Source organism: Mycteria americana, chromosome 2 (genome assembly GCF_035582795.1).
Source record: "Mycteria americana isolate JAX WOST 10 ecotype Jacksonville Zoo and Gardens chromosome 2, USCA_MyAme_1.0, whole genome shotgun sequence".
Lineage (NCBI taxonomy): Eukaryota > Metazoa > Chordata > Aves > Ciconiiformes > Ciconiidae > Mycteria > Mycteria americana.
Window position 1 is genome coordinate 57,978,248 of NC_134366.1, and position 27,984 is coordinate 58,006,231.

The following is a 27,984-nucleotide window of genomic DNA, read 5'->3' on the forward strand; positions in this document are numbered from 1 at the left end:
TAAAGCTGTTTACTACTCTTCCAGGAGTTTTTAAATGGCTTTTTGGGTGGTGAGGCTAGCTGTATATTGCATTCACATTAGAAAACAAAGAAAATGGTTTCATTTCCTTGCAGCATATGTTCTTTGAGATGATTGGGAGAAAAGTCTCATTTCTAAAAATAAGGGTATGCAATCCAAAGTTAACATTCATTGCACTATTGAATATGAAGTAACAGCTATGAAAGTATTTTTGGTAAATAGTATGCCCAACTGATACTTTTAGATTACAAACCTATATATTGCATCTAGTCAGTTGGGAAATGAACAGTGCAAATATCATATAACCAGAAGAAGAATGAGTGAGAGAGGGATCCTGTCTCCAACCTATTTCTTAGGACAGTGAGCTGGGATTGGAGAGGCCTTGGTTGCAGTCTGTTCCCAGCAGATTATACTTCTCATATTAGGCAACAACTGGATAAAAACATGACATGGTCTGGAGAGCAGAACTAGGCTGTCCTCCTTCCTGAGTAAGTGTTGAGAGTAATACACTATAATGCCAAATGTAGATATCCCTATCTGATGCTGTGATTTTGTGTTAACTTTGCTGCTCCTTTCAGTAAGGTGCATTCAGAGCACATTTAATGGTTCTCATCTGCTTTGCTCCTGGATCAGTTGGGCAAAGTCATTTTTTCTGCACTCACACATATATGGAACTTGAAGGTTGGTCAGAAAAATTGTCTAATGGATTGTGGGTTCTGTAGAAGTGAATGGTCTCCCTCGCTGGTAGTCTGTGGTGTGCTTGACATCAGTGCTGGTGTTCTGCCTCATCTCAGAGACCAAAGTAATCATTGCCAATCTTATCATAAACACCTTTCCCACAAGTTCATGGCATCCAGTCAAACTTCTCTTCTCTGCAAGAGTATTATTGCAGATATTCTTAATACTGATCTGTCTGGTAGGTGAAGTTGTAGGATATTATGTCCTGCAACATGGCAGTGAAGAGAGAGACAAGTAGTGTGGGTTGAGAAGATTGGAGGGAAAAAGTGAAATCTTTGTGTGGAATGCCCTTCTTCAGTTTGCTCAGTGAGAGCATTCAGCATTAATCCAGTTACATTTTTTATTTTTACTGTTTGCTTTCACTGGAAGAGAGTGCAAAGTAGGCAAATAGTTTCAAAGTGTGTGGTCTTTATGGTGTATATGTATTGCTCAGAACTACCGCTGACCAAACTTCTTGGTCTTGTTCCCATTTGTTACAGTAATTAAATATTAAGTTGTTATGAAAGGATTGTGCCCTTCCCTTGAAAGAAAAAAGAATGTGGCTACTCCATGGTTCTGTGGCACAGCTAACATTATTCAAACCAATGTGGAAAGGTAGAGAAATGATGTGCCAAGTTTATCCCATCTGGAAGGAATGTAACCGTTCTGGATCTGCAGCAAAACTGAGGATCTCCTACTCTTTAATGTATTTGCAAACCAGAGTTGGATAAGGTTGGAGAGAAAAAAATCAACATATGCTGTAGATAAATTTCGTTGGCAGGAGAAGAGAGCCTGTGTACAGGTCAGTCAAATCCTGAATACATCACCTTCTTAATTGCAGCCTTTAATCTACGTTAAGACTAGAGAATGCTTGTCCTTAAATGACCTTTGCATTGAATGGAATATCACACTGGAAACTTCAAAGTGTAATTGAAGACAAATTATGCAATAAATTAAAAGTAATATTGTAATTTTTCTGTGGTTCCAAGCCTGCAAGAGACCAGCTTCTCTCTTTGACCACACCCATTAATACCAGGGAAGTACTTCAAGCATATAAATGGAGACCTATGTATGGTCACATAGTGTTTTACTGAGTAATGATTCGCTGATTCTGTAAGTGAGTGAAGAGACTGCTGTAAATGGGAAGATGGAGGGGAGAGGAAGGAGTGGCATATGAAAATTAATCTCTTTTTAAAAAATGTTGGTGATATGTTTCAAAGTTTTGGTTGAAAATATTGGTTTAGCTTTTTCTGGTTTTATGTTTACAGACTTCTCAAGTAGGTGTCTTTGTTCTGCACTGTCCTGAGCTGGTCCCAAAGATTCCTTCAGCCTTCACACAAAGCTGCTTGCTCCTATGCCAACCTTGGGAAGGAGCTCAGAGGGGTGTTCTCCCTTTATGCCATTTGAGCGCTCCCTGTTGTGCTGACAAACACGTACCTTACAGAAATACTGTATCTAGCCTTTATAAAACGATGGCATCTTTCCAGAATCTTAAGCAAGCTGCTTCATGATGCCAGTTGGAGCAATCAGCCTGTCGCTCTGTAAAACCAACAGCAGTTAGAAGGCATTCAAAAGTTACTACTCTTTAAGCCCTGCTCCAGAACTCACCAATACATAGTGAGTATCCGCAAGCCTTCAGCTGTTCCCCTCATAATCCATCATTGGATGCTTTTAGAGATGCTATGATTCAACTTTATGAATCAAAAGGTAGTGCTGTCTTCCAAGATACTTCAAATCCAAGGGTATCTAACATCAGCTGTTCCCAGTGAAAAGGGATTGTAAATATCTTTACAGATCCCAATTGTCGTAGCTTGTTCAGGTAATTAAAGCTATTAACTTCTCCTAAATATGGAATAATCCTCCAATTTCAAAAACCCAATGCTTGTTCTGTTGGTCTCTCCAAGTATTGTTTGGCCTCCAAATTCTTCTTCCTGAGAAGTCTCTGAAGAATTGACATCTAGTTTCTGCCTGGATGGCACCTGCATCCTTTGCATTTGACCTTGACAGTCCTTGTGGCACTGGGAAGCTGCCTACTAATGGTGATGGCTGGAAGCTACATTTCAGTGTGTGCTGGATTTGATCTGCCAATAGCTTTTGAGACTAGACCATAAAGTGCCCTCATTGTGCCCTCCCTCAACAGTGCTGATTTAGATTTAGATTTTTGAGGTGGAATGGGGAATGGAATGAGGCTGGCTGACCTGTCATGCTCAAAGAGTTGTGATCAGTGGCATGAAGTCCAGCTGGAGGCCAATCACTAGTGGCAACCCCAAGGATACACTGGGCCAGTACTGTTGAACAAGGTCATTAGTGACCTGGATGATGGACAGAGTGCACCCTCAGCAAGTTTGCAAAATATACAAAACTGGGAAGAGTGGCTGATAGACCAGGTGGTTGTGCTGCCATTCAGAGGGACCTTGACAGACTGGAGAAATGGGCCAACAGGAACCTAATGAAATTCAACAAAGGGAAATCTGAAGTCCTGCACATGGTAGGGAATAACCTCATGCATCAGTACAGACTGGGGGCTGACTGGCTGGAAAGCAGCTTTGCAGAAAAGGACCTGGAGGTCCTGGTGGACAAAAAATGGAACATGAGCCAGCAGTGTGCCCCTGTGACAAAGAGAGCATCCTGGTCTGTATTAGGAGGAACATTGCTAGCAGGTCAAGGGAGGTGATCCTTCCCCTCTGCTTAGGACCCATGAGGATGAATAACCAGTGGATCCAGTTATGGGTCCACAGCTGGGTCCACTTCTGGGGTTTGTAGGACAAGGATGTGCTCATACTGGTGCAGGTCCATTGAAGTGCCATGAAAATAATTAAGGGCTTGGAGCATCTCTCATATGAGGAGAGGCTGAGAGAACTGGGACTGTTTATCCTGGAGGACTGGAGAGGAGGCCCGAGGAGATCTTATGAATGTGTATGAATACCTGATGGATGGGAGTAAAGCATCACCATAGGCAGCAGCAGATGTTCTGGTTGTTTTGATTTCTGTGTTTTGGATTCAAATACTGAACGCTGACCTGGACTTTTGATCATTTTATTGGAATTGGCATATCTTTTAATTGGTCCCTTACATTTTAAAGTTTTGTTTGTGGAATCAACATGCAAATTGAAACATATGCAAAGATATTTATGTATGATTGATGATTGCCATAGCATATATAGGCTTAAAATTCATAAAGCAGGCAATAAATACAAGATTTTGATGGTCTTTCATTAACACCGTCAAAGCTGGCAAATTTTGAAAGGCTATTGACTTAGAGCAGTGCAAAGACTGGCTAGTTTGGCCTCACATTATCTCAGCAAGTCTTTGTCTGCTCTGATAATAAACTAAGGTTAAGTTTGGCCTGCATCTGTATTGTATAGTCTATATAGCATTTTTGGAGAACACTTGTAAACCACTTAGAACATTTCTGAAAGTGGATACGATTTATATTCCATATGTTTAGGGAGGTTAAAATGTTTCAGTACACAAAGTATCTCAGGTATACACAGTGTTCTATGATGGAATTCTGATTCGATCTCTGATTAAGACTCAGGAAAAGTGCTGAGTCTTAATGAGGTCCTGTAACATCCATTAGTCAGTGTGACGTGTTGATGCATGCACACTGGACTTTGAGATCTGGCTTTGAACACACTTATGTTGATGTCATGTACCATATGTATCATTCAGTGTGAATTTACACATTATCTTCCTAGAAACCCCTAAGCTTTTACACCATACTGAAAAGCTATGCCTTTGGATGCTATGCAATTTGTCTCTGCCTTTTCCATGAATCAGATGTGGATTAATTTTTTTGTCTGGTTTTTGTTTCTTGTCTTCACCAAGTGATGTCCTATTGCTCAGGATACCACATGGGAGTAGCAGGTTAAATTATGCTTGTTCTCTCAAGAACCTTATCAGAAGACCTCATTCTTCAGAAAAAGGGGAAGGGAAAAAAGACTTTTGCCTTGTGTGTGTAGCGCCTTTTATTGCACTAATGTGAAATGATTCGATGTGATGGACAGCAGTTTATCAAAACAAAATCTCATTAAGATCTGTTTGCGCTTTGCCCTTACTCTCCTTTGTATAATAAGATTGTGAAGCTTTCTGTGACCAGACAGTAACCTGTGGTAACCTGTAGTGTGCGTACAGTTATGGGTGATGAATAAAACCATTGTTATCACCCTTAAATGTTGGCATCAATATTGTGCTAATAACATTTGGAAGTTTCTGCTTTATCAGCAGCAATGACTGGCAAATAATCAGCTGTTTTGTAATGGGAAGCTTAAAATAGCAGCCAAAGACATTTGAGTTAAGCTTAATGGAAAAAGACACTGCTGCATTTATTATGATACCATTTTTGTTGTGTAAGGATGACATGACTGTTGTTTTAGCTTTTTAGACATACAATGCAATTAAGAATAATCAGTTTTCCCACACATTCCGCAAAGCAACTGAAGCACAAATGCTAATAACCAGGCCCTTAAATTTAGAGTGACTTCCGCTGCTGCACGGGCAGCCCACGGGTACAGATGCGTGTTTCATAGTGGTATGCAGCTATTGTGTGATTGCAGTCTTCTTACAGAGATGCTAGTCTCAAAAGAAGTTGCTGATAAATAGTAAACTCTTTAAGATTTGCCCATACTACCAATTTAAATATATTTTGGAGAGTGGAGGAAGAGGACCTGTATCTAAGTATATATGACATATATTGTAGGCTTTGCAATCTGTAACAGGCATCCAGACTAGAAGTTTAAAACAATGTGTAAAAGAATTTCTAATTTGTGTTTACTGGAAGTAGTAGGTGGTCGCGCCAATAAAAACTATATTGTGTTACATATGCACACAGATACGTATAAGTGTTTAGCTCATAATTTGTGTAAAATGTGTGTGGCTGGTTTTAGAATTCAGAGCATCAGCAAAGACAGGTCAGGATTTGGGCAGGGTGTTCAGAAAACAGATCTTGCCTGTAACTAAAGGTAGTAAGTTTATACTGACAGTTTTAGTTCATCACTATTCCTACTAAAAGCCATTTATGTGTGTGTGGGGGGAAGTGTCTTACATATTCTTAGATGAGGCTCTGTTATGATTGTTTTAGACAGAAATCTGCATGAACATATATATCTAAAAAATGTCTATGCATTCGTATACAACTTTCTTTTTCTGTATTCTTTTCCCCAATTTTTTCTGTGCTCATTGCTTTCCTTGGTGTGAGTATGCAGTACCTTTATATTATGCATGCTTCTAGACTTTTATTGTATTGGGGCCAAGTCAGTGGAACTTTTTTTGCATGTTTGGGACGAAATGTTTGCTGAATTTCATCTTTGCTTGCTAAGAATCTTAGACTGATATGCTTAATTAAATGTGTGAAAAATAAATTGCTAAACTGTATCACTGACCAATACTATTTACCAGGAAATGAAACAAAGTGAGAGCAAACAAGTGATATCCTAACTAGGGTGTACACTTACTTGTATTTCAGTGGACATAATTTTCCATATAGAATTTTAAAGCTTTGACTATAACAAATGGTAAAAGAGTCTTAGTGTGGAAGTAGTTGTATCTGTATGAAAGATTGCAAGTTGGAATAGCATATTCCTGTTTGTAATGAAGAATAAGCCACAGTGGCATGAGAAGACTTTTTATTATTAAAGTCTTCCCACATGAGGGCTTATATTTGTGTGTTATTTTACCCAAATTTATAGTAAGAATTCACAGCTTTAGATCAGGGCATGAGAGCTCATTAAAAAATATTTTCTGAGAATGGAAGATGAGTTTTGCTCTCTGCAAGAAAGTATCACCAGGCCTTGTCACCATTAGTGCACCAGCCTGTGCTGGCCACTTGCACTGAAGTCAAATTAATAGTGAAAGAGTTTTTCCCAAATGCTTGTGAAAATTGTGGTTGTAACACGTATGACTGAAACTGCAGTTACATGCCCTTGTATAAGGAAGAGGTGTGGAGGAAAGGGGAAACTGTTTGCATTATCCGATTTTAGAAGATGCCCTGAAACAATGGTAAAAATCGAGGATGATGCCAATTTTTTCTTTTTTCCAGTGAAAATCTAAGTGGAGATGATTTATACTGAAATGAAAGGTGCTACGTCCTACCCAGTTAAATGTTCTATTCACCATGAAATGCGCCAGTAAGGCCACTGTAATGAAGTCAAAAGAAAAAAAAATCCTCAAAGCTGGAAAAGAAGTTCCATTTTCTCCAAGAGCTCAATCTTGAGACCACTGATCAAGGAGATAGCTTAATCTCCAGCTGAAGAGCTGGAAAGATGCAGCCTATCCCTTTCATCCCCATGAGAGTCCCTAACTTGTCATTGCTATTTGGCAATTATTTTTTTTTGCATAGTTGGTCAGGGTCTGTGACACCTCAGTGCAGCTGTCTGCTCTCAGTCAGGCTAAGAGTGAAGCTGAATAAATAGCTCCTGGCAAGTAAGTGTTATCCTGGTAAATCCTTCTCAGTCCCTGTGAGTGTGGGTCACAGTTGCAAAGTTTCAGGATGCCTCAAGACACATTTTCAGCAAATAAAATATTAACCAAGATAACTTCTTAACTCTAGAAAAATCAAAAGGTCCACATCCATCCTTGTGGATGACTTTGAGCCACTTTTATAGAACTAGAGATTGGATCTGAATGGAAATGTTTAAGGAAGTAATTTGAACATTATTTACAAAGTTTTCACTTAAATGTGCTAATATTTTATAGTTTAGTTACAGCTTATCACCTATATCTTTGTTCTTCCAGGCTTTTAAGACCAAGGATGGCTACATCGTGGTGGGAGCTGGAAATGATCAGCAGTTTGTCACTGTGTGCAAGGTAATGGTGTGTTAGGTGACAGTACAGAAACGTGTAATAGTTTCCATTCTGACTAGGAAAAAAATTACTGATTGCTTCTTAATTCCCCTTTTTTGTGAAAATAAGTAGCGAGTATAAATTCTAACCCTGGGGTTCTGGCTGGTAGTTTAGGAGACTGATATGGGTTCTGTGCTTTGCCTCTGTATTCAGAACACCCCAATTCCAAAACTTGGGTGCTGAACCCCTTTTGAAGTCTGTGCAGCTGCACAGCTAATTAGCTAAAAAAATGAACAGGTTAACAACCTTCCAGTTCTGGAATGGTGAATGTCACGGAATTCACACTGGTGCCTTTTTCAGGAAGAAATGTGACACTGTTTCTCCACAAAATACATGGTAGGCACAGCTATTAACAAAGCAAAGCTAGGGGATGGATGGTTCTTGTGCCACTTTAATCAGTAGCCGAATGCGTAGTCCTTTTGAACACTAGTATGTGCTGGTCTGTGCTCACAGAGAAACTTGCAGACTTCTTAGAAAAGAAATATTACAGGACTGTGGGTTGACTTTGGAGTGGTGCAGAGATACGACATTGAAGAAAAAAATCTTCAAACAGGACTGCCGCATTCAAAATCTGGTATCTTCATTATTTTGAACTGAAGGGACATGACACTGGCAATTCTGTTTTCATGGAGGGTAGCTTGGGAAGTTGTATAATAGTTTTGGATTTTTCATATACTCTTTTCTTGTTGTTTTAATACCTGGAATTGCTTTTCCCTGGACAGTGAATACATTTTAAAAGAGGAATGGTTGTAGGGAAACAATTGTTCTTAAATAAAGTGTAGCAACATTCCAAACAAAAGACCCCGGTAACATGTAAGCTAGGACAAGAGAAGTTTTGCATATAGCATTAGACAGCATTTTTTAAAATGAGAGGTCTACATATTTCCTGCCATTATGGTTTTTCTCTGGGAACTTGGATATTTAGCCTAAATTAATCACACTCTAAACGAGTTGGCAGCCTCAGGAAATTGAGCACTATTTTCCTCCATTTGTTCATGTCAGACATTTCACATTTCCATGGATGTTCACAACTAATAACTGGAATATGTAGTAAGAGGAGAGTGCAGTTGTGATTCTCTCTTAGTGTAGTTTGGGCTACATATCCCCACCTTGCTATCTGGAGGGGTCTGGTTTCATTTGCTTGAATTGGCGCTCTCAGTAGGTAGCAAATTAACCTCTTCAAAGTTTTCTCAGTGGGTTTTCTTCATACAGGTGTCCAACCACGATAATGTGGTCATTATCTTAACAGGAATGAAGACTAATGACTGAATAAGTGTCTACCTGCCACAACTCAGTTTTATCAAAGTCTCATAAGGGAAGTCTTTGCAGAAAGTCCTAGGACATAGCTGTGAATGTCTTCTTGGTGCTTATCACCTGAAGAATTACATACCAAATGCTGGTCTTCCTGCCATCCTTGAGTAAAGCAGAGCTGAAGATCTGGCTCAGTAGGTTCTGACACCATGGTGTGAGCTAGAAGGCACTAAAAATTCAGACCATGCATTTACCTCACTTCAGGGTGCAACTGAGAGACTGTGTGACGTGTTGCTACATACTCTGTAATCAGTGAGGAGTGAATGCTACTCCAGAAGACGAGGCAACGTTTATACGATTGGTGTTACCTCAGAATCTGTAGACTAAAATTGAGATGAATATTGGCCCTAGTCTGCAGGCTGATGTTTTTTTGTTTCATCATTATAAAGGTGTTCTGGTATTTCTAGAATTGAAAGTAGGAGGTACAGAACATGGAAAAAATGATGATTGCTCACATTTCAAAGGGATTAAAAACCCAGAAAAATAGTTCAAGTTTTGGGTAATGGTTAGATTTTTCTACAAACCAGTTATCATATTTGTTTTTAAAAAGAACGGTCTTTTTACCCTTATTGAGTTATCATAGGTATGGATTTGGGCCATTAAATTGCCCAGAAATGGAGTGATGTAGAAGTCAGTGGAATGCTGTGAAACCTGATAGAGGTATACTCTGTGCTAAGTCGAAGGTGATTTGGAACTTAAAACACCGTGAAGTGGGATAGCCAATAAAGGAAGAGGACTTTATTACAGGAAGGCCTGCAATACCCTGGTGAACCTTTAGTAAATACAGAGACCACTAATTCAAATGTTGGAATTGCTAGTAGAGTACCTTTCTGAGATGAGCTGCTCCTAAAAATACAGCCTGTATGGAAGCTGTTGCCCTGAAGACACATATTCTAGAGATGTAACAGCTGGCTCAAGCTGTAAACAATTGCAAACATTCTGCTTCAACCATATCTTTTCAGGCAAGCAGAAAGAAAAAACTGGAATAATTCACTGTGATGTTGTCAAAATCAATGACAACTAACTGTAGCTTGTTTGGGGACTTGGATAATTGCAGGAAAACTTTGTAACACTGCTGGCTGAAGTGCATTTCATAGTGGTCAAGTGTTACAAAAGCACATCCTGATGTGTGCTGCTTTGGTCTAAATAGGAATACTGAGCAAGAGCCTTCAGAAGACAGCTTTTGTATACAGCAAAGGAGAGTACAAACAGGTTTGCTAGTGTTGGGGGACAAAATGCAGAGAGTGTAAACTCTGAATGTGCATCTTAGATCTTGAAGGAGGCCTAGAAATGGAGAACAGCACTTTCATTCCAAGTGGTCACAGTGAAATAAAGAAAATAACATTGGCAGCATGATGCAGAAAGATGAATGGCACATTAATGAATAACTTCTCAAATGTGCATTTGTTAGTCACAAAAAAATTGAGAAGAACATATATAGACACGCAGCTTTACAACAGATGGACATTAAGTAAAAGCTGAAGTCAGTAACGTTAATTAAAACAGTAGAGTGAGCAACTCCATATGATAGTTTTTCATATAACTCATCAAAGGGAACCATAGTTTTCTGATTAATTTCTTGGTTTTTTAAGCTCTCTTAAATAAGTATTCACTATCATTTACTTTAAACAAACTTGCATTATTTTTTTTCTCTAAAGCAATGATTTGTAACTCCAAAATAGAAGTATTAAAAAGAGGAGATAAGTTTAAGGGGGTACCAATATTATTGTTAAACTTTCAGATAGGAAAAGAGGAACATTTTCTAAAGCTAGACTATGATATGTTATGACTTTCATAAACTAGATTTTGTAAACATAGAAGGAAAAGAAAATATGCTGTGAATTAAGTGTTGATAGAAAATGCTAGATTGATAAAAATCTGCAGATAAAAATCTGTAGAAAAGTTATGTAATATGGTCATTGTTCTAACATAACGTACTGATACCTTGGTTTCCATGCTTAGTTTTGTCACTCTAGGTGACAACTATGTCAAAGGTGACTGTTTTGAAAATCTCTAAATATCTGTTGAAAGAATACCTATTTTGCTGATGGTTTTAAGTCATCAACAGCTATTCACTTGGAAGGGAAGCTGTATCCATATTCACTCCAGCAAAGTGAGGAGCTGTTAAATGATAGCAGCCTTGGTCTGAACCAATCTCAGAGGAATTAGTAGAATTTTAGGTTTGAGGCAAGTGTCAGAGAGATTGACACCAATCTATGTACCACTTACATGTGGTAGTACGTAGGCATATGGATTCAAGGAGTGACTGAACATGTTAATAAAACAAAAATCCATTGAGGATTGCTAAATGCATAGAAAACAGCTCCAACTCAGAAATGCCCTAATCTAAAGATGGCTGGAGTTTGGATGAAAATTAAGGAGGTATCGTATGTACTCACCTTGTTCTTAAGCTCTTCCTAATCATCAGCACTCAGCCACAGGCAGAGATAGGATGATGGGCTATAGGGACTTCAGCTTTGAGCCAGTACTGGTTTTTTTGTAAGCCATCTTGCAAATGGCCTTGTAAAAAAAATGTAGCGTGTTTAGAATGATTATAAGACTCATCATAAGTAAAATTGATCTTGAGTGTGTGTTAGTGAGTAAAAATACATGAAGAATACGTGACAGTCTCTTTCTTTGTAAGCTTCTATTCTGCCTTCCTCTGTAGCTGATGTTATTGGGATATATTTTATTAAATTTGGGAAGCGCAACTCATTCTGTTTATTTATGTTCTAGATAAATACATTGTGGCATGAATAGATAAATTATATAGTAAGTATTGATTGTCCACACACCTACTCTGTCTCATAAATGCCTCTACAAAATTCTAAGACTCATTCTCCACATTTAATTCCCTTTATAGTATAATTCACATTGTCTTTGCGTGATGGTTAAATTTCTAATGTGCCAGGTGGGAGTTACAGACAGAAGATATATTGCTCCTTTCTTGGAGGTTATACCACAGATTTTCTTTATTAATTATTTTGGAAGAAATCATAAAGAAAAACTATGACATTTCAATAGAAAAACACCTTTTCATAATTTTTGCCTTTTTGACAGAAATTACTGAAGTGGAAAGAAGTATTCTTAGACATAGCTTTTCTCAGTATAGCATATGAAGTACAGTCATATTTCTTTTTCTGTGACATATAACTTAGTGCAGGATAATCCCACGGATCTCTCCAACCTCATGGTAATAATTTACAAACTTCTACAATAAGAATTTCTCCTAGCTAAAGGTGAAAGCTATCAACTAAGATTTGGATCTTCAGATTAATTTCTGTTTTTTTCTGTATTATTATGTAACATTAACCAGGAGGCATTATCTTTTCTTAATTTCCTAATCTATATTAAAAGATTAACAAGAAGTAGGGATTTTTGGAAAGCTATCTTAAATCGGTAATGAATTTCCTTAGCTATATAAATATCTCCTGCGAAGCACGTTTCTTACTCACCTTTATTTTTACTTAGATCCTGAATTTGCCTGAAGTTAGTAAGGATTCCAGATACAAAACTAATACACTCAGAGTCCAGAACAGAAAAGAACTTATTGACATATTGTCAACCCGGTAAGTTAATTAAAAGGGAGGAAATGACATTTAATCTGTTAATGCAAATAGTCATGTATAAGAAGCTCTCATCATGTGAAAATTTTACTTTACTCTTTTGAGATAGAACACTTACTGATGTTAAATATTCTGCCTTTTGCACACAGACTATGGTGTGGACTAACAAGAAGCCAGACCACAGATTCAAGTTTTCAGAAAGCATTTTAACTTATTTTTAACCATTAACTTGAATTTTAGTGAAACAGCCAGTGCTTTCTGCTTTCCTGGATGAATGTAACTCCTGGAAATAAAATGCTTGCAGCACCGTTTGCTTTTGCTGTGACTGGGATTTTAAAGTTTTTACTGAGAGTTGGTGTATCCAAGGGAGTTCCACTTGATGCTACTCCCTCATTGATAGTTTTATATTGTGGTACTGTGTTCCCCAAATTCTTCCTGGGTCAATCCTTTTGAAATCAAAAGGATATGTACTTAGTGTTCCACATGGGAATCATCCTATTAAATACCTTAATTAAAAATTATTTAAGAGGAAGCTCAGGAACCCTTTATTTGAGAGACAAAAATAGCTTAGTTATCTTCCTCATTCTGTTTGAGAAGGCCTTATTTCTGTGGAGTGCTCTTCTGTTTAATGGAGAGGATGATAAATTTATATAATATAAGAAAAAAAAATAATCTGGGTGAAGCTACCCAAAGGTGGCTTCAGCAACGCTCATACTTCAGGGGATGAGCAGAAAAGGCAGTATATCTACTGTTGTCAATGATTCAAGAAAAGTCACACTATCGTTTTGACACTTGGCCTGTATAAGTCTTTGTTGTCAACTGTGTAACAATTATCATTCAGGCAATTTTTTTTTTTTTTTTTTTTTTTAGGAGCATTAAGTCAGATGTCTCCCCTTTTCATTCCATCTGAGAAAAGTGTTTCAATAGCGCACCCCTCCCCCTCCTTTCAACCCCACACATTTTTTGGATATTGAGAACCAGAATCACCTTGCATTAAAGACAGTAGAGAATGATTTTGCCTCTTCCTGTTGCAATTGCACTTTTGTCTCTGTCTTACCTGTCCATTTTCAGGTGTCCTGCCCCCGATGAAATACTGAAGTACCAGGTGACTTTGCATTTTCAAATAATTATGGTACAACTGTTCATGATGAACTTTTGGAACTCATCTTTACTTGCCTTCCGATAACAAATGTATTGTGATAGCACAGATGAACCCACTCTTCCTATAAGTTTTGAAGCCCTTGAAAGAGAACAGTTATCTTTTGACCTACTTTTGAGCTCTTACATTCTTGACACTTAATCTTAGATTCAAAGTTGATTCATGTTGACTTATTACTTGGAGTTCATTTCATTTAATATGGCATTTATCTGATGTACTCTGGTATCTTATGAGAGTGCTGTTTTGCCATACACAGATCAATTACTTAATAGCTTGTTGCTTGTGTTTAATTTCGAATGCACGTTGTTTTTTATCGGCAATATCTGAATAAGAAGATAAAGTTCAAGGAACAGTTGTTCTTTGAATCAATCGTCAGAATTCAAATTTGTTTTTATATCTGTAGCTATTAGTTCATCAGATTACCTCATTGCTCTTTCAATTACTTCTTTATGTCTTTTTTTGTCAGAGTTTATGTTCTGTTTTATTAGCATCATTTAGGCTGAATTTCTGTGTAATTTATATACAAGTATGTGACTGTATACACGCTTGGAGTAGTCGTTTCCAATAGTATTCTGTTATGTTATATTATTGTGAATTCATCTGGCATTCAGTTTTAAAACACTAACTGTAACAAACACCTTTGGCATTCTAATGGAGGTCAAATATGTTTCCATACACATTCCATGGTAACTTTGCTTTTATTCACTAATGCACAGTTGTTTGTGAAATTATATGTGGTTAATTTTTGAAGTTACTTAGAGAATTAAATGTATAGTTTCTCAGTGCTGAAAAATGTCAACCCTTGAGAAATGAAGGGAAATGACAAAATAGTAATGGCAGAATTTCACTGAAAAATACCTTAATTACATCACTGATTGCTTGATAGTATTGCAGCTTCCGGCACATGGAAAATATAAACTTAAGGTGCATTAGTTGGAAAGAAACACCTGCGGACCCTCCCATTCACTCACTATATGTACACTGCTATCCGACTCACAATGAATTTGCGGAGACATGAGCTGGAGCAGCTTAGAAGAGTTGTGATTTTCTTGACATGGGTTCTACTATAGTCACTTTTGTTGAGATGAGCCCCTCCTTTGTGTGGTGGAAGGCAAAAAGAAACCTAAGTCCTTTAAGGATCTAGTCAGGCCATTCATCCATGTCTGATTTTGATGCTGTGCCAGGCAGGTTTCATACAACTTGAGGCAACGTAGCTTTTTTCCAGTTATGTTGCAATGGAAAAAGTCAGCAAACTTGTTTGGTGTGCCAGGCTGAGCAGTAAAAAGCAGGTAGAAATTTGCATCTATGTATAGGAATCTGGTGATTCCTAAATGTTCCTTCTCTTTTGTACATGCTTGGAAACCTAAATGGGAATTACGGTCCTCTAGTGGAATCCTTTGAGAGCGTTGCTGCTGCTAAGGCCTGTGAAAAGATTCACAGATATGGTCGGTGTCTCAGCATCTCAACAGTGATTACAGTGAACTAGAAGCACATGAGAGGAAACATATAGTTGTGTTTCCTTCTTTTTCCCCCAACCTCTTTTGCTGCCATTTTCAGTTTATACATCCTTTGGGTTCCACTAAGTCATTGGTATTTTAAGCACCATTTGTATGGCAGATACTAGGTACTCTGCAGTTGCTTGCATATATCACTGCTGTTGCACGCTACCCATATGCATACTTTTTTTCCAAGCTGTTGATGCTGTTATAATCTTACTGAGTTGAGGTCCCACCAGAGCCTAGAGTAGGCTTCCATTGACCTGTCCCCTTCCATTGACCTGACATCTAACCTGTCCCCTTCCTCTTATCTCTTTTGAACTATTTCCAGAGGTATGACTTACCTTTTCTTTTCCTATTTTTCTTAATTTTCAAAATGGACTAACTGCAATTCATGTCTAACTCCTGAGCACTTAGTAAGTGCAGGAAGAAGGATTGTTAGCCTCCTCCTCTTAAGGACGAGGATTTCCCAGGTTTTATTTAGGAATAGAAGGAGATGTCCAGACCTACTCAAAGGGTCAGGAACTCCCTGAAGTCTTACTGCATGTGTGGAGCTGAAATTTTTAAAAACATCTGAACTCTGAATACCAATGAGACAGTTGATGCCTTTCATTTGCTAGGGTAAATGTTAAGCAATTGAGACTCTGGCCACAGGTTTATTCTATATGTGTGCGCAAAGGAAACATTGGTACAATTGGTCAATGTTAAGGAATGCTGTTTTTTTAAAAAAGGCCGTATCTTGGGAATTCTTGACTCAAATGACCTCTAATTTAGATCAATAATTCTACTCACCACCTGCAGTAACCATGCCAGATTTCAAGGCAGTTAGATAAGCATGGGGATTATATAGCACTTAGAAGAAATTGACCTTTAAACAGAAGACTTTCCAGAAAGGTGTGAAATGACCTGTTCATCACAGTTGGATGTTTTGAGCTGAGTGAGAATACAAGATGGAGATGTATATGGCTTGAGATATAAATGTAGCTTGAAACAACAGCTCTGAGAGGTGTGAATTGCTCCATTCATTTCAGAAAGAATTTTCTCATCCTCTCTCTTCCCTGACAGAAATGAAGAGTGAAGCACATCTGTCCTTAGTTCTTCACCCCAGCTTGCTGTCTGCTGACAACATCTCAACTCCCTCTGTAGAATACACGTGAAAGGAAAGAGAGAGGGGGAGAGCAGGTAGGGGAGGATAAATTCACATATCCACAGAGATTGTCAGATCTCAATAAAAGGGACTGGAAGGTAGGCCACTCTGGAGTGGTATGCTGGTTCCAAGAGACCCAGCTCTCACACTGGGGCAAGAGGAGGGAATTACAGAAACCAGGCCCAGACATCTGGAGAGGGGGGAGTATTTTTCAGTTCCATCTTCTGTGGGGAAATAAGTACAATGCTGCAAGGATCACTAGGTCATAGGATATTCACAGGGAAGAAGAATATAGGCCTATAGGGTATTTTGTACTTGTTTTGCTACTGGTGTTGTTATCCCTTTCCCATCTCTGGTCCTCTTCCTGCTATGCTCTTTTTGTCCTGTCCCCATCATCTTCCTCCACTTCCTATGGCTCCCCAAGCTTCTTATTTCCTCTTTCTCCTCCCACTGCTGACGTCTGCACACCTACTGTGTTCGCTTTACAAAAAAAGAAGTTTCAGTGCCTTCTGTATCTTCCTCTTTATTTAGGTGACATTTTCCCCAAATGACAACAAAACGGAACTCTGACAAAAGCAAATTGCCTCTGAATGCTTTCCTTTCTTGGGTGTGTGCCAAGAGTCAAATTTAAAATGACCCTACCTGGGTGGAGGTCAGGTTCAATGGCTACTACAGAGGCCCCTGAGACTCCCAGCTCATGTGAGAACTGACAGACTACAGAGCGCTCTGGTTTTTATGTTTCCAGTGGAAACCTCTGGTTTGTGAGTTAGATGAATATCTGTCCATGAGAACTAAGTTTTAATTGTTGCTCCGTTCTCCCGCACCTCCCTTCTACTTTTACCTTTGCTTCCTCTGGAACAGAATAGTACTAGGCACAATGTGGATTATTTTGTATGTGTGTAAATATACATACATATGTGCATACATATGTCAAGACATACGTATATAGTGTGTGCACGTAATTTGAGATGCATCTGTGCAAAAGCTGGTATAATGCCAGTTTTAAGGGAAGCTGCTTTGGGGAAGGGGCTTAATCTGTTGACCTCCTTCTTCAAATTACTCCAGAAATTGAATGTTAATCCTACCCTGCACCTCAGTAATGTAGACTCATTTTAAGACAGTGCAGCTAAATGTGTAATCCAAGGTACTTCAGGAAAATAAGCTGTAAGTGGAACAGAGTGTGTGGGGTTGTATGAGTACAGGAGGAAGGGGAATAGCAGACATGCCATCAGCCTTTAAAGTGAAGCAGCTCACATAATGAAGAACACATAAATTCATCATGATTAGTGCTCCTGCAGCTATAGCTGAATTATTGTAGACTTAAAATCAGAAGTGTTAGGGCTGGAAACAATTCAGAGTGGAACTGCTATTCCTAGCTCTTATATTTTAAAGCATTCTTGACTGTGCACCACAGCTGCATGTTGCGTATGTAAGTATGACGGGAAAAGGAATGAGCAGGAAGGAAGCCACAGAGGAACCTGATCCTGAGTTAATGAGATCTTTGCTAAATTGTTTCCACCTAGTAACAGAAGAGGAGGGCACCTAAAGGGGAAAGTGTATTGTAAAATGTCTAATTTGCCTGATGAGGAGCACTGTTAAATTCACACTTGTTGAGACACACAGTTTCTGTAAATCTCCTTCCCCATCCCCACCATTTCTTTTTCTAAACCAAGAGCCTTGCAGACTGAAGTCACTGTTGATAACATCACAGGAATGAGCATTTGGTTGTTTACTGCTTCAGCAAGACAGGTATCTGAAGTCTGAAACATATTTGACTTCAATGTGGCATAGCTGGTGAGGTTTACTTTCCCCAGTCATCTACCTCACCATCAGTGCATAGACGGTTGAGCTGTGTGGGCATCAGCTACCAAACTGCTACAGTTTCCTTTAAAATGCTTTGTTTTAAGTTGTTATTAGTTTTATGTTGACTTCTATGTGTGCAGCTGAAAGAGATCCAAAATGTCTCAAACATTGGATTTTTGGACTAGGTAAGCTAATGTATATTTTCTGTGTTCTTTTCTCACCATTTAATAAGCCTCTAAGCATTTTCATACATAAGTGTGAAGTTCAAGATGATTCTTGAAGAACTTGCTATCTTTTTTCTGGTGACGTGCATTACAACCTACAAGGCTGCTGAAATCAAGGGAGATATCTTCATTGATTTTTGAATGAGCTTTTAGACCTGACCCTTGTTAGCTCTTGACTCCCTTTGAGTGGTTAAAAGAACAGCAACAAAATCAATATAGCTTTCCATTATTCTCAATGTGCTTTTACTGATGTGTGGTTATCTAGCTGATTTTTAGTTAATTTGTACTTCCTTTGTCATAACTATAGAAGTTACAGTCCTTTTGCTTACTTGAGAAAACGAGAGGAAGGCTTAGGAAAAGGAGTACATTTCTAATGTGCATAGTCTAACATTATCTGAATCCAAAAAGAACTAGTTCTGGAACACAGCAGATTTTACTACTTGGGAGCCATAAGAAACACATTTTACAATATGGATATGTTTCCCTCCCTCTGGTATGCTATTCTTTAAAAGTCATATATGATTTTAAAACAGCATGCAAAACTTTATAAAGAAACATGAATGTCCGTTCATCTCTAGCACAAATTCTGCACGTAAAGGTGAAGGTTTATTAATAGTTCTATTAAACTGGTAACAATATTTAAAGTATGCGGAAATTTAAAACAAGTTTCAGGGTGGATTTGTGGTGCCTACAAATATCTGAACTGTACTTTATGTAGCTACCACTTACAATCTACTATATGTGACATCTTTTAAAGTAGTTGACATATCCATCAGCAAAACACGTAAGTACAATCATGTTGATCCCAGAGACTTTAAGGGTCTTTTGTGGTTTGCTGAGTGGTTGGTCAGTAACCAGGAGGAGACTAATTAGACACTAACACAGAGATGCTTACAGACTATTGAGTAAATACTATAGTATTCATTTTGAAAACTCTAATTGTGTATTTACTATACACTAAGGGATAATGATCCATTATTTGAATTTTCCAAATAAATTTTTTTCTGTGACTTTTATTTTGTATAGTGTCTTCCATAGATGCTACTGCAAGAAAGCGTACAAACAATTTTACTGCGTTAACTACCATTAAAGAGATGACTGGTAGTGAAGAGAGAAAATATTGTAGATATTTGAAAGTAAATAGACTGTTGATAGAACAAACCAATTCAAAAACCATAATGCAAACTTGGGTTGTGCTAGAAAACACAAGAATGCTATTGTGGACTTTAGCAAGAACAGAGAAGGGTTTTGTGATTGTCTGCATGTAAAAAACTATTACTAATCCTAGATATTGCTGTTCCATCTGCATTTGGTAGCTGTCCAAATGACTTCTCTAAATTAATTGCTGTAAGCTTCCTATAGAAAAGAGCAGTATTTTGCTTCAGTAGTTCTTCTAAACTTACTTTGTGTGGAATTGGATGGTTTTATCCATTAGAGAAACGTGGATGCCCTTCCACATAGGATGTAGCAATGATTGAAGGTTTCCTAGGAAACACGGAAAATGGGATATATGCAAAGAACGCACACAAAGTGGATTCATTCATGCTTTAGAAGTCTTTATTTCATCGAAAGACAGAATATTTGCTGAAAAAGAAACAAAGTTTACATTAATAATTAACAGGATGAGAAACAGTACATTGTAACAGAACTCAGGTATGTTTCTAACTCATTAAAGCCATTTCATCCAACTTGTGCAAGTCAAGCAGACACTTTCTTTTTTGCAATTAATGATCCATTCTCCCTTTTTTTAAATTAGAATTTGTTAGAAAGCAGAAGGGGATTTAGGTCTTGCTTTTTAAGAAGCAAAACTACACTTGTAGTTTGTGTAAGGAAATAAGGTGTAAGCCCTTTTTATTTGATAATTAATTTTTGGAGTTTTGGAGGCTATTTCTTATATTGTGCTGTAATGTTTTTTGATTAATTTACTGAGTGTATAGTTTAAATTTAGCGTTTTTCATTTAATGGTGCCTGCTAGATTTACGAATTGAGGAAAAATACATTTAGTTGGATTTTTTCCCCATTAAATAACATTTAAATTAGTTCAGCTCATGCTACGCTTTCTATTCTTATAATGTTTTAAGCATGAAATATCTTAAAAGTTTCAGAATCTGATGTCTCGTTTCAATATTGCAACTTCAGTAGCTTCATGAGTGCTGTGTAATTAAGTGCAGAGGAGGCTTAGAGTACTGCTTAAAATGCAAATAAGACATCATGGAGACTACTAACTCTTTTAGTGAAGTAAGCCTTAGTACAGACTTTGCAGTAAAGGTCCTAGCAATGGGTTTGTTCTCCATTGGGGTACATATCCTTCTTTTTTTCAGAGGTGTTTTCAGAAAGACCCTGCATTCAAGCTTCATACCACAGACTAGTACAGTAAAAAGTAAATTCTTTTGAACTTCTAAAATACTGGTAATAATTGTAGAAAGCTAAGCTACAAATTTAAAATTATTCTAGAAATAAATCATAGATAATTTAAATGATGTTTATGTGATTATATCTATAGCAGATGGAGCATTTTAGAGGGAAAAGGTACTCATCTGGAAATATATGAAGCTGTAGTGTGAATCACATGGTTGAGCTCTCCTGCAGTCACTGAGTATCATTGAGGCTCCATGGACAGATAAAGATTCATTTGCAAGTGTCATGCTTCAGAGTTCAGATGCTGTACAGTTTTGGATGTTTTTTTACTAGCTTAAGTTTGGAAGATGGACCATTGTTTAGCCATGTATGAGTTTCCATCAGTGGTTTTATTTATATATGAATATTTATTTATATATGAATATTTATTTATATATGAATTTTATTTATATATTTATAGTCATTTAAAAAAAATTACTTTTTTCCCCACTGAAAGACAGAAAATGACATTGTAAATTTTTCAGTTAAGAAAAGGAAATTATATACCAAGTAGGATATTTATAAAAGGCAATATCAAAGCATAGAAAAATGTTTTAAAATAAGTATTAAGGGGAAACGGATTGGCCAGGCCTTGTAAATTCCTGCTGGTAGAGCTTTTCATTTTCAGGAGAGAATTTCAGTCTTTTACTTCTCTTGGAAGTTTTTGTTGAAGGTCTTTACTTGATATTTTGGAGTGCTGAGCATGATATCACTTGATACCTAGCAATCTAAACATCAGCTCTTTGCTATAAGGAAAGCTTATGGTATTTGTTTGTGTGTTATTAAAAATTATATTTAGATGGAGGGAATGATACTACAGGTTAGCAAAAAAAAATAAAAAATTCAAAGTTTGTGCAGCTTGTGCAGCTGACGTTACAGAGGTAAACTTGGGCATTTTTTATCCATGCCTTATCTTTTATCTAATTTTGAAACAATATGCTGTACAACAGATATTTAAATGCTGTAAATTAATGCTGTACAACAGATTTAAATATATAAAACACAACTGAATGAATGAAATAGTTGCATGCTGTTGCTCAAAATATGAATAATAGACCTTTATTGGCAGTGGTGATGTTCTGTTTTGTTTTTAAACAGTTTGCTTTACAATATGCTCTCAACAGCCTCTTTTTACCACAAATAAAGGAAGCTATTCTACATCAGATTTAGGTCAAGAGTTTCAATTTCAAGAGACAATGCTGTCTGTCTCCTTTGAGGGTGATAGAATGTGGGATATTACATCTTTGATTGAGTTTAAAGCTTTTAGGAATTCTGTCCAACCACCAATAAATAAATTAATAATAAGACTAAGACAATTGTTAGGTCCATTCAAAACAAGTATTTATTAAAACAGAACACCACTTGTTTTTTACAGAATTGTGGTAATTTTTTTCGTCTGTTACATAGGAAGGAAAAATCTAAGCAGAAGCTAAAATTTCAGAAATTCATACACTCGATAGAAATTTTGCAAAATATGCACTCACTTCACTGTATATAGAGTCACTCTTAATAATGCTACTGAAGAAGAATGTATATCTTGAAAATTACTCAGATTTACTATGACATCAGGCAGTAGCATACTGATTATGCAGATGTAGATAATTGATACTCCTGTTGAAGAGACTTCATTTTCAGACTATTCTTTAAATCCAAAAGTTGTTTGTTTTTTTAAAATTAGGAGAATATTTATAAACTCTTTCTTAAAAAGAAGTACAAGGAACATAACATAGCAGGGCTGATTCATTACTAATAGATCAAGGGAATGATGATACAAATATTAAGATTTACAGTAATTTCTTAGTGATGGTCTTCAGCACCGAAGTTATCATGCTGAGTCCAAGAGTCCTCTTGTAGATGTGCTGTCTTTTATTAGAAATGAGATAGTAGTGGAGGTTGAGATGTCAGAAAAAGTAGTAGCTGAAAAAAGCTTTTAATTTATCAAAAGGGAGTTAGTGGGTCATGATTTGTGAAGCATCTCAGGAGGGAGGTGGCTCAGTTGCTAGCAGAGAATCAGCATAGTTTTGTGTAAATAGTACTAATAACTGATTGGAAACAGTTTATGGTGTGAATCATATTTACACTGTGCAGCAGTTTGAGCCCCAAACCTTAGTAATAGAAGGCTATGAATAACAAGAATATATGAATTATGAAAATTGTTGCCAAACAGAGAGTACTGAAGGGAAATACAACATATATTTTAGATTAAAATCATGCTTTCCTAATGGCTGCAATCACTGAGGAAGGAAGGTTATCTACCTCTATAGTTACCTTTTTTCCCCAGTTTTCTGTGATGTACCTGGTTCTAGGTATAGTCAGCAATAGAGTACTAAATTAGATGGACCCTAGATGTGTCCAAGAATGACATTATGGCTGACTACACCTTTACCATGAAATAACTTTAATATTCAATGAAGTGGATAACCAAACAGTGCAATAGTCTTATATCTGTTTTCTTTGGAAGTGATGCTTCATTTCATAATATGTTTTGCACTTTTGAAGTCTTATTCTGATTTTTCTGTATTATTGCTCCTTCCATTTCTACTAGTATTATTTGTTGACTTCACATGTATTCAGCAGGAGTAAAGCTTCTATTTCTGAGGAAGAGCAGTGCAAAACTTGTGCATTTTCCTATTTATTTAGAGTGCAAAATGCATTGAGTATCAGGATTTATTCCCTGAAAGCTTGGGGAAGTCGTTCCTTCACAGGGAGAAAGACATTAACTGTGAAGCTTGGATCCATACCTATGCCATATACTTAATATAACTGTAACTTGTCACCATCACTAGTTTGTTTTTTTTTTTCTTTAGTCTAAAAGTAGCAGGAAGTAGTTTGCAGCCAATCTCTGCATATGTGTAAAAAGAAGTTTACAAAGTTTGACTTTGTACTGATTTAGAGGTTTTTGTGCTTTGTCTCTATTAACTTTCTGTCAGAAACTTGGAAGCTTTTTTTGCATAATAACATGCTAGAAGGAAAGCTGAACGTTACTGACATTGTTCCGGATAACACTTAGGGAACTCTGAACTGGTGAGCTATAGAATACCAGTAATTGAGTGTCCCTTATCAAGGTTTCATTAATTTCATTTTCGTCAGGTCTTTAAATCACACCTAATTTCTTTTCAGTGTTGTACGTATCGTGAAGTAGATCTTTCCTTTCTAATAATCTGGTAGTCCTCTGTGTTATTTACCTTCATGAAATTTAAGGTATGATCTCCAAATAAGTTCACCTTTGATTCAGAATCCCAGACGGCTGCAGAAAATACCATCTCTCAGTGACTGATATTGCTTCAAGAGTGTGTTTTCTTCATGTATGTAACTCTACTGGGCAGATGAGGAAAGAAAAAGTATCTAGGAAAAGAGGGGAAATAGAGTGGTGCTATCAGTTATGGAATTGAATGTTTATAAAGAAATAAGCTGAACTTTTTGTATGTGATACAAGGACATAGAGCTCTGTGTTCACCAATTTAGGTACACTGTATATATGCTGAACTGGATGTCCTTAGGGTAGGTTATACAATCATACAATGAATAAATATGTAATTAATGTTATCTGACCAAAAAAAGTGGCTGTTAATCCTGACATATGTTTTGGATGTAATGGAGGAAAAACACTGTGGTGCTTTATATCAGCTTTTAGTGAGCGGTGTCGTATGTTAGACTCGTACCCACACTATATCTATCTTTTTGTTGTTAAATACACATACATAAAAGAAAACAAATGTGAAGCATGTTAGTGTAAATATGGACTGGAGGAAACCCATTGATCCTTATTTGAAGCTGCTGATAAATTTAGCTTTACATCATTGCTGGATTGCTTCAGATGTTCAGATAGAAATAGAAGTCAGTTCAGCTATGTTCTTTCCCCTATGTCATTGGGTTTTGCATTTCTGAATAATGTGTGTAGTACATTTTCGTTATGTTATTCACTGTCTGGGAAGAAATCAGTGGGGAAGAGTATGGAAGCAGTGAGAGAGGGAGGAGACATGCTATACATTTTTTTGAATCTGAAAGCACAGAGTTGAAACCACTTGCTTCTTATTTGCTCTTAGGTTTTCAGAAAAAGCAACGATTGAATGGTTGCACCTCTTTGAAGGTAGTGGGGTTCCATATGGCCCAATCAACAATATGCAGCAAGTATTCTCGGATCCTCAGGTTGGTTATCACCAAGTCTTTTCTATACATTATTATATATGTTTTACAAATGCTGAATAATGATCACTTTTCCTGCCACTCAGACCTGATTTTAGCTGCTTTAAAATGGGATTTGAGAGTTATATGGTGGATTGAGTTATATGGTGGATTGAGTTTAAGCCAATAATATGGCATAATAAGAAATAAATACAGATCCTTAAATGAATTATATGCTTGGGAACACAGATTTTGCCATAATGCATTAAACCATAGGTATTCCATGTCTTGTATGGAGTCTGTCTTTCAAAAGCGGCTGGTAAAACTGGGCAATAAACTGTAATGTATTATATAATTGCATTTTGTCAGATAAATATGCAGAAAAGTACCTTTCTTGCTGTCCACAAGCAACCAATTTTCTATATGGAGTATGGATAACCAGAATCTATACTGTTTGAGAAAAATGGGCAACTTTTTGACTGGAAACAGAAAAATGAAACCCAAAAGTCATATGCAGAAATATTTTAACCTTTTCTTGTCCTGGTGATTTCCCTGGCTGAGAACGCTTCAGAGTTTATTTATTTATTTATTTTAAATGTTAAATCTTTCACTGAATTGCATCTATACTTAATTATAAACATTATTTTTACTTTTGAGTATCTCTAGAGTTGTATTATCTGCATATTTCCTGATACTTCCCTGTCTTCTCACCCTCTGGCTTATGATGGGTTAAAGGGCCCAACACAAACCAAATGATACGGTCTTGAATAGTGCAACAGAGTATTTTATGGCTATTCTATTGTGTGAGGAATCTCCTTTATATTAATTTCTAATAATGAGAGTAACCAGAAAAAAGATTGGCTATTGGAGGAAAAAAAAAAAAGCAGACACTTTTGTACATGTCCATGTCTACCATCAAGAAGTGTTTGTCAGGATTGTGAATATGGTTGCAGTCTTTGGGAAAGAAGAACAGGCAAAACAATCTCTATCATGAGGGAATATGTTTATAATAAATATGTTTGTTATAAATATGTTTATTATACTTTTAGAAGTATAAGACAATACTTGTTAGGCTACTGCAAGGAAAGAAGTTTTTTTTTTCTTAAATAAATATGCTTTTTCTCCTTAAAATGATGTAGTACCATGCTGTAAAGTGTGCATGGGCCAAATTTTACACTTCATAACTTTCACAGGGATTAAGGTTGGGCTTTGAAGAACATACAGCGAGAGTCTTTATTTCACTCAGAGCGTGGTTGACTTGGCTGTACTTGGGGCAACACTGGAAAAATATTATTTGCTTTTTTTTGATGCTGCAAATTTTAAGAATTCAGGTCCACTCTGAAAGAGATGGCTTTTTAAAACACAGTATGTCATGGGATGGCCATTACCTCCCAAACTGAAAAGAGGCTGGCTTGGTTACCTTGCTCTTGTCAGAATTCACCTAAATATTATTTATATATATATTATTATTATTATATTTATATACATATATGTCAGGTTATTACCTGACATAGTTAGCCTATCCATAAAAGGTATCACAGTGCTTTGCAGTCAGATACCACCATATGGCAGGTTTTTCAAAATATTTTCCTGTAAAGGGGCATACCAATCTCTTTTTTTTTTTTCCCCTCATGAAACTGCGTGAAAACGTTGTCTTTTCTATAGCCTTCTCTGAAATAAGTGGTACTCAGACACTGTGTTCTTATTACTATTGGAAATGAAATGTCAGTATTTGTGGCGATGCTGCACGTTATACATTTGTTTCATTTCTGGTGCTGCCTGCCTGCTTAAGCATTATTGAAAAAAAAGGACTGCAGTTCTTTCCTCTTCTTTCTTGAAATATGGCAAAGCGTTGACATTTTAGGGTACTGCTCTGATAGCAAGATATTTACTTTACATCACTTATGTAAAATTAAGCCCCCACTCCAGCAATTCGGAGAGTAGCATGCTCAGCCTCTTAAGTATATTTTTCTAATTTCTACACAAATTTTTATTTTGATGGTGAAGACTTCAGACCTTCACAGGTGGCTTCATTACCCTGAGTCACTTATCCATAGCTTGGATTTAGAGGCTTAGGGACAGTTCAAGCACAACTTTTCATCTTCACATTTCTTCTGAACTGTAGTTTTTGCCATTGTACCTTGCCCAGTCTCCCTCCACTTGCTCATCCTTCTGCTGCTGTATAGACAGCATGCGTCTGGGATAAACACACATGCTTGTGTAAAGCTCAACCCAGTCATTAACTACGAGAACTTTGTAATCATTCTTCACAGTGCTTCCGTTATAATATGGTGGGTTTTTTCAGGCTCAGTTTAGATCAGAAAATGCATTCTAGGAAAGATGTCACTCAGCTTGCATTTAATACCCTTACTTACTAATACTGTATAACAACAAGTACAAACAGTGTGATGTAAAATGAAAGGGTTTATCATAAGGCAGTAATCTGCTTTTCATAGTCATTTGCTTTCAACCATTGCAAAGACTCCAGAAAAACATCAAACCTGGTGATACTTCAATATATACAAATCCTAATCTACCTCTAATAGTTAATACCTAGGTTTTGCTAACCTCTTCCATTTTGGGCGTTACTAGCAGAATTGGATCTAAACAGAATTCAATTTTTTAACTTCATTTCATTGCTATTGTCTTCCTATGGATTTACGGATTTTGATCTACAGATTCTGATATCCATAATGAAGCCATCATTCATTGTAAGTGCAGTCTCGCACCATTAGTGACCAAGATGCACTTCATGGCCATCAACAATCATTAAAGCATATGCCAGCTCAGCTGTCAGTAATGCTGCAAAGGGTGCACCAGGCTGGTACCAGCCAAAGACAGTAATCCTGGGAGGGGGTTGGAATAATGCAAGGGAGGAATGGAAGCAAGCCTGAGGAGATAGGAAAGACAAGTAAAGGAGACGACTGAAATGGTCTAATGGAACTTAGTCAGCTACAGGTGGGTCATGTTTTCAAATTTTATTTTATTTTAACTAAAAGGACCTCAGAACTCTGAAGGCCAAGAGTGGTTTGTATAACTTCTTCTATAAACTGAGATAAAACAACACATTTTTGATCCCAGGACATTTTGTTAATATCATTAACAGCTTCGATCATACTCCGAGTGAGCTGCCAAAAAACATGAAATCTTTTACTAAGTTGGAGTGCCAGGTGATACTGTT

The 27,984-nt window shown here is 37.0% G+C and overlaps 1 protein-coding gene across 4 annotated transcripts in view; it reads left to right on the top strand.

The window, feature by feature from the left end:
* SUGCT (succinyl-CoA:glutarate-CoA transferase) overlaps nucleotides 1-27,984 on the top strand; it is a 336,948-nt gene that overhangs the window by 117,628 nt on the left and 191,336 nt on the right. For 2 of the 4 annotated variants that reach the window (XR_012774277.1, XR_012774278.1), the window contains exons 10-12: nucleotides 7,468-7,539; nucleotides 12,358-12,455; nucleotides 24,725-24,831. Coding sequence is in view for 2 of the 4 variants with exons in the window: in XM_075493575.1 (XP_075349690.1) it covers nucleotides 7,468-7,539; nucleotides 12,358-12,455; nucleotides 24,725-24,827 (273 nt within the window). In the remaining 2 variants the exon portion in view is untranslated. The remainder of the gene's footprint in view (nucleotides 1-7,467; nucleotides 7,540-12,357; nucleotides 12,456-24,724; nucleotides 24,832-27,984) is intronic. The other 2 variants (XM_075493575.1, XM_075493576.1) reach the window with 1 other exon arrangement.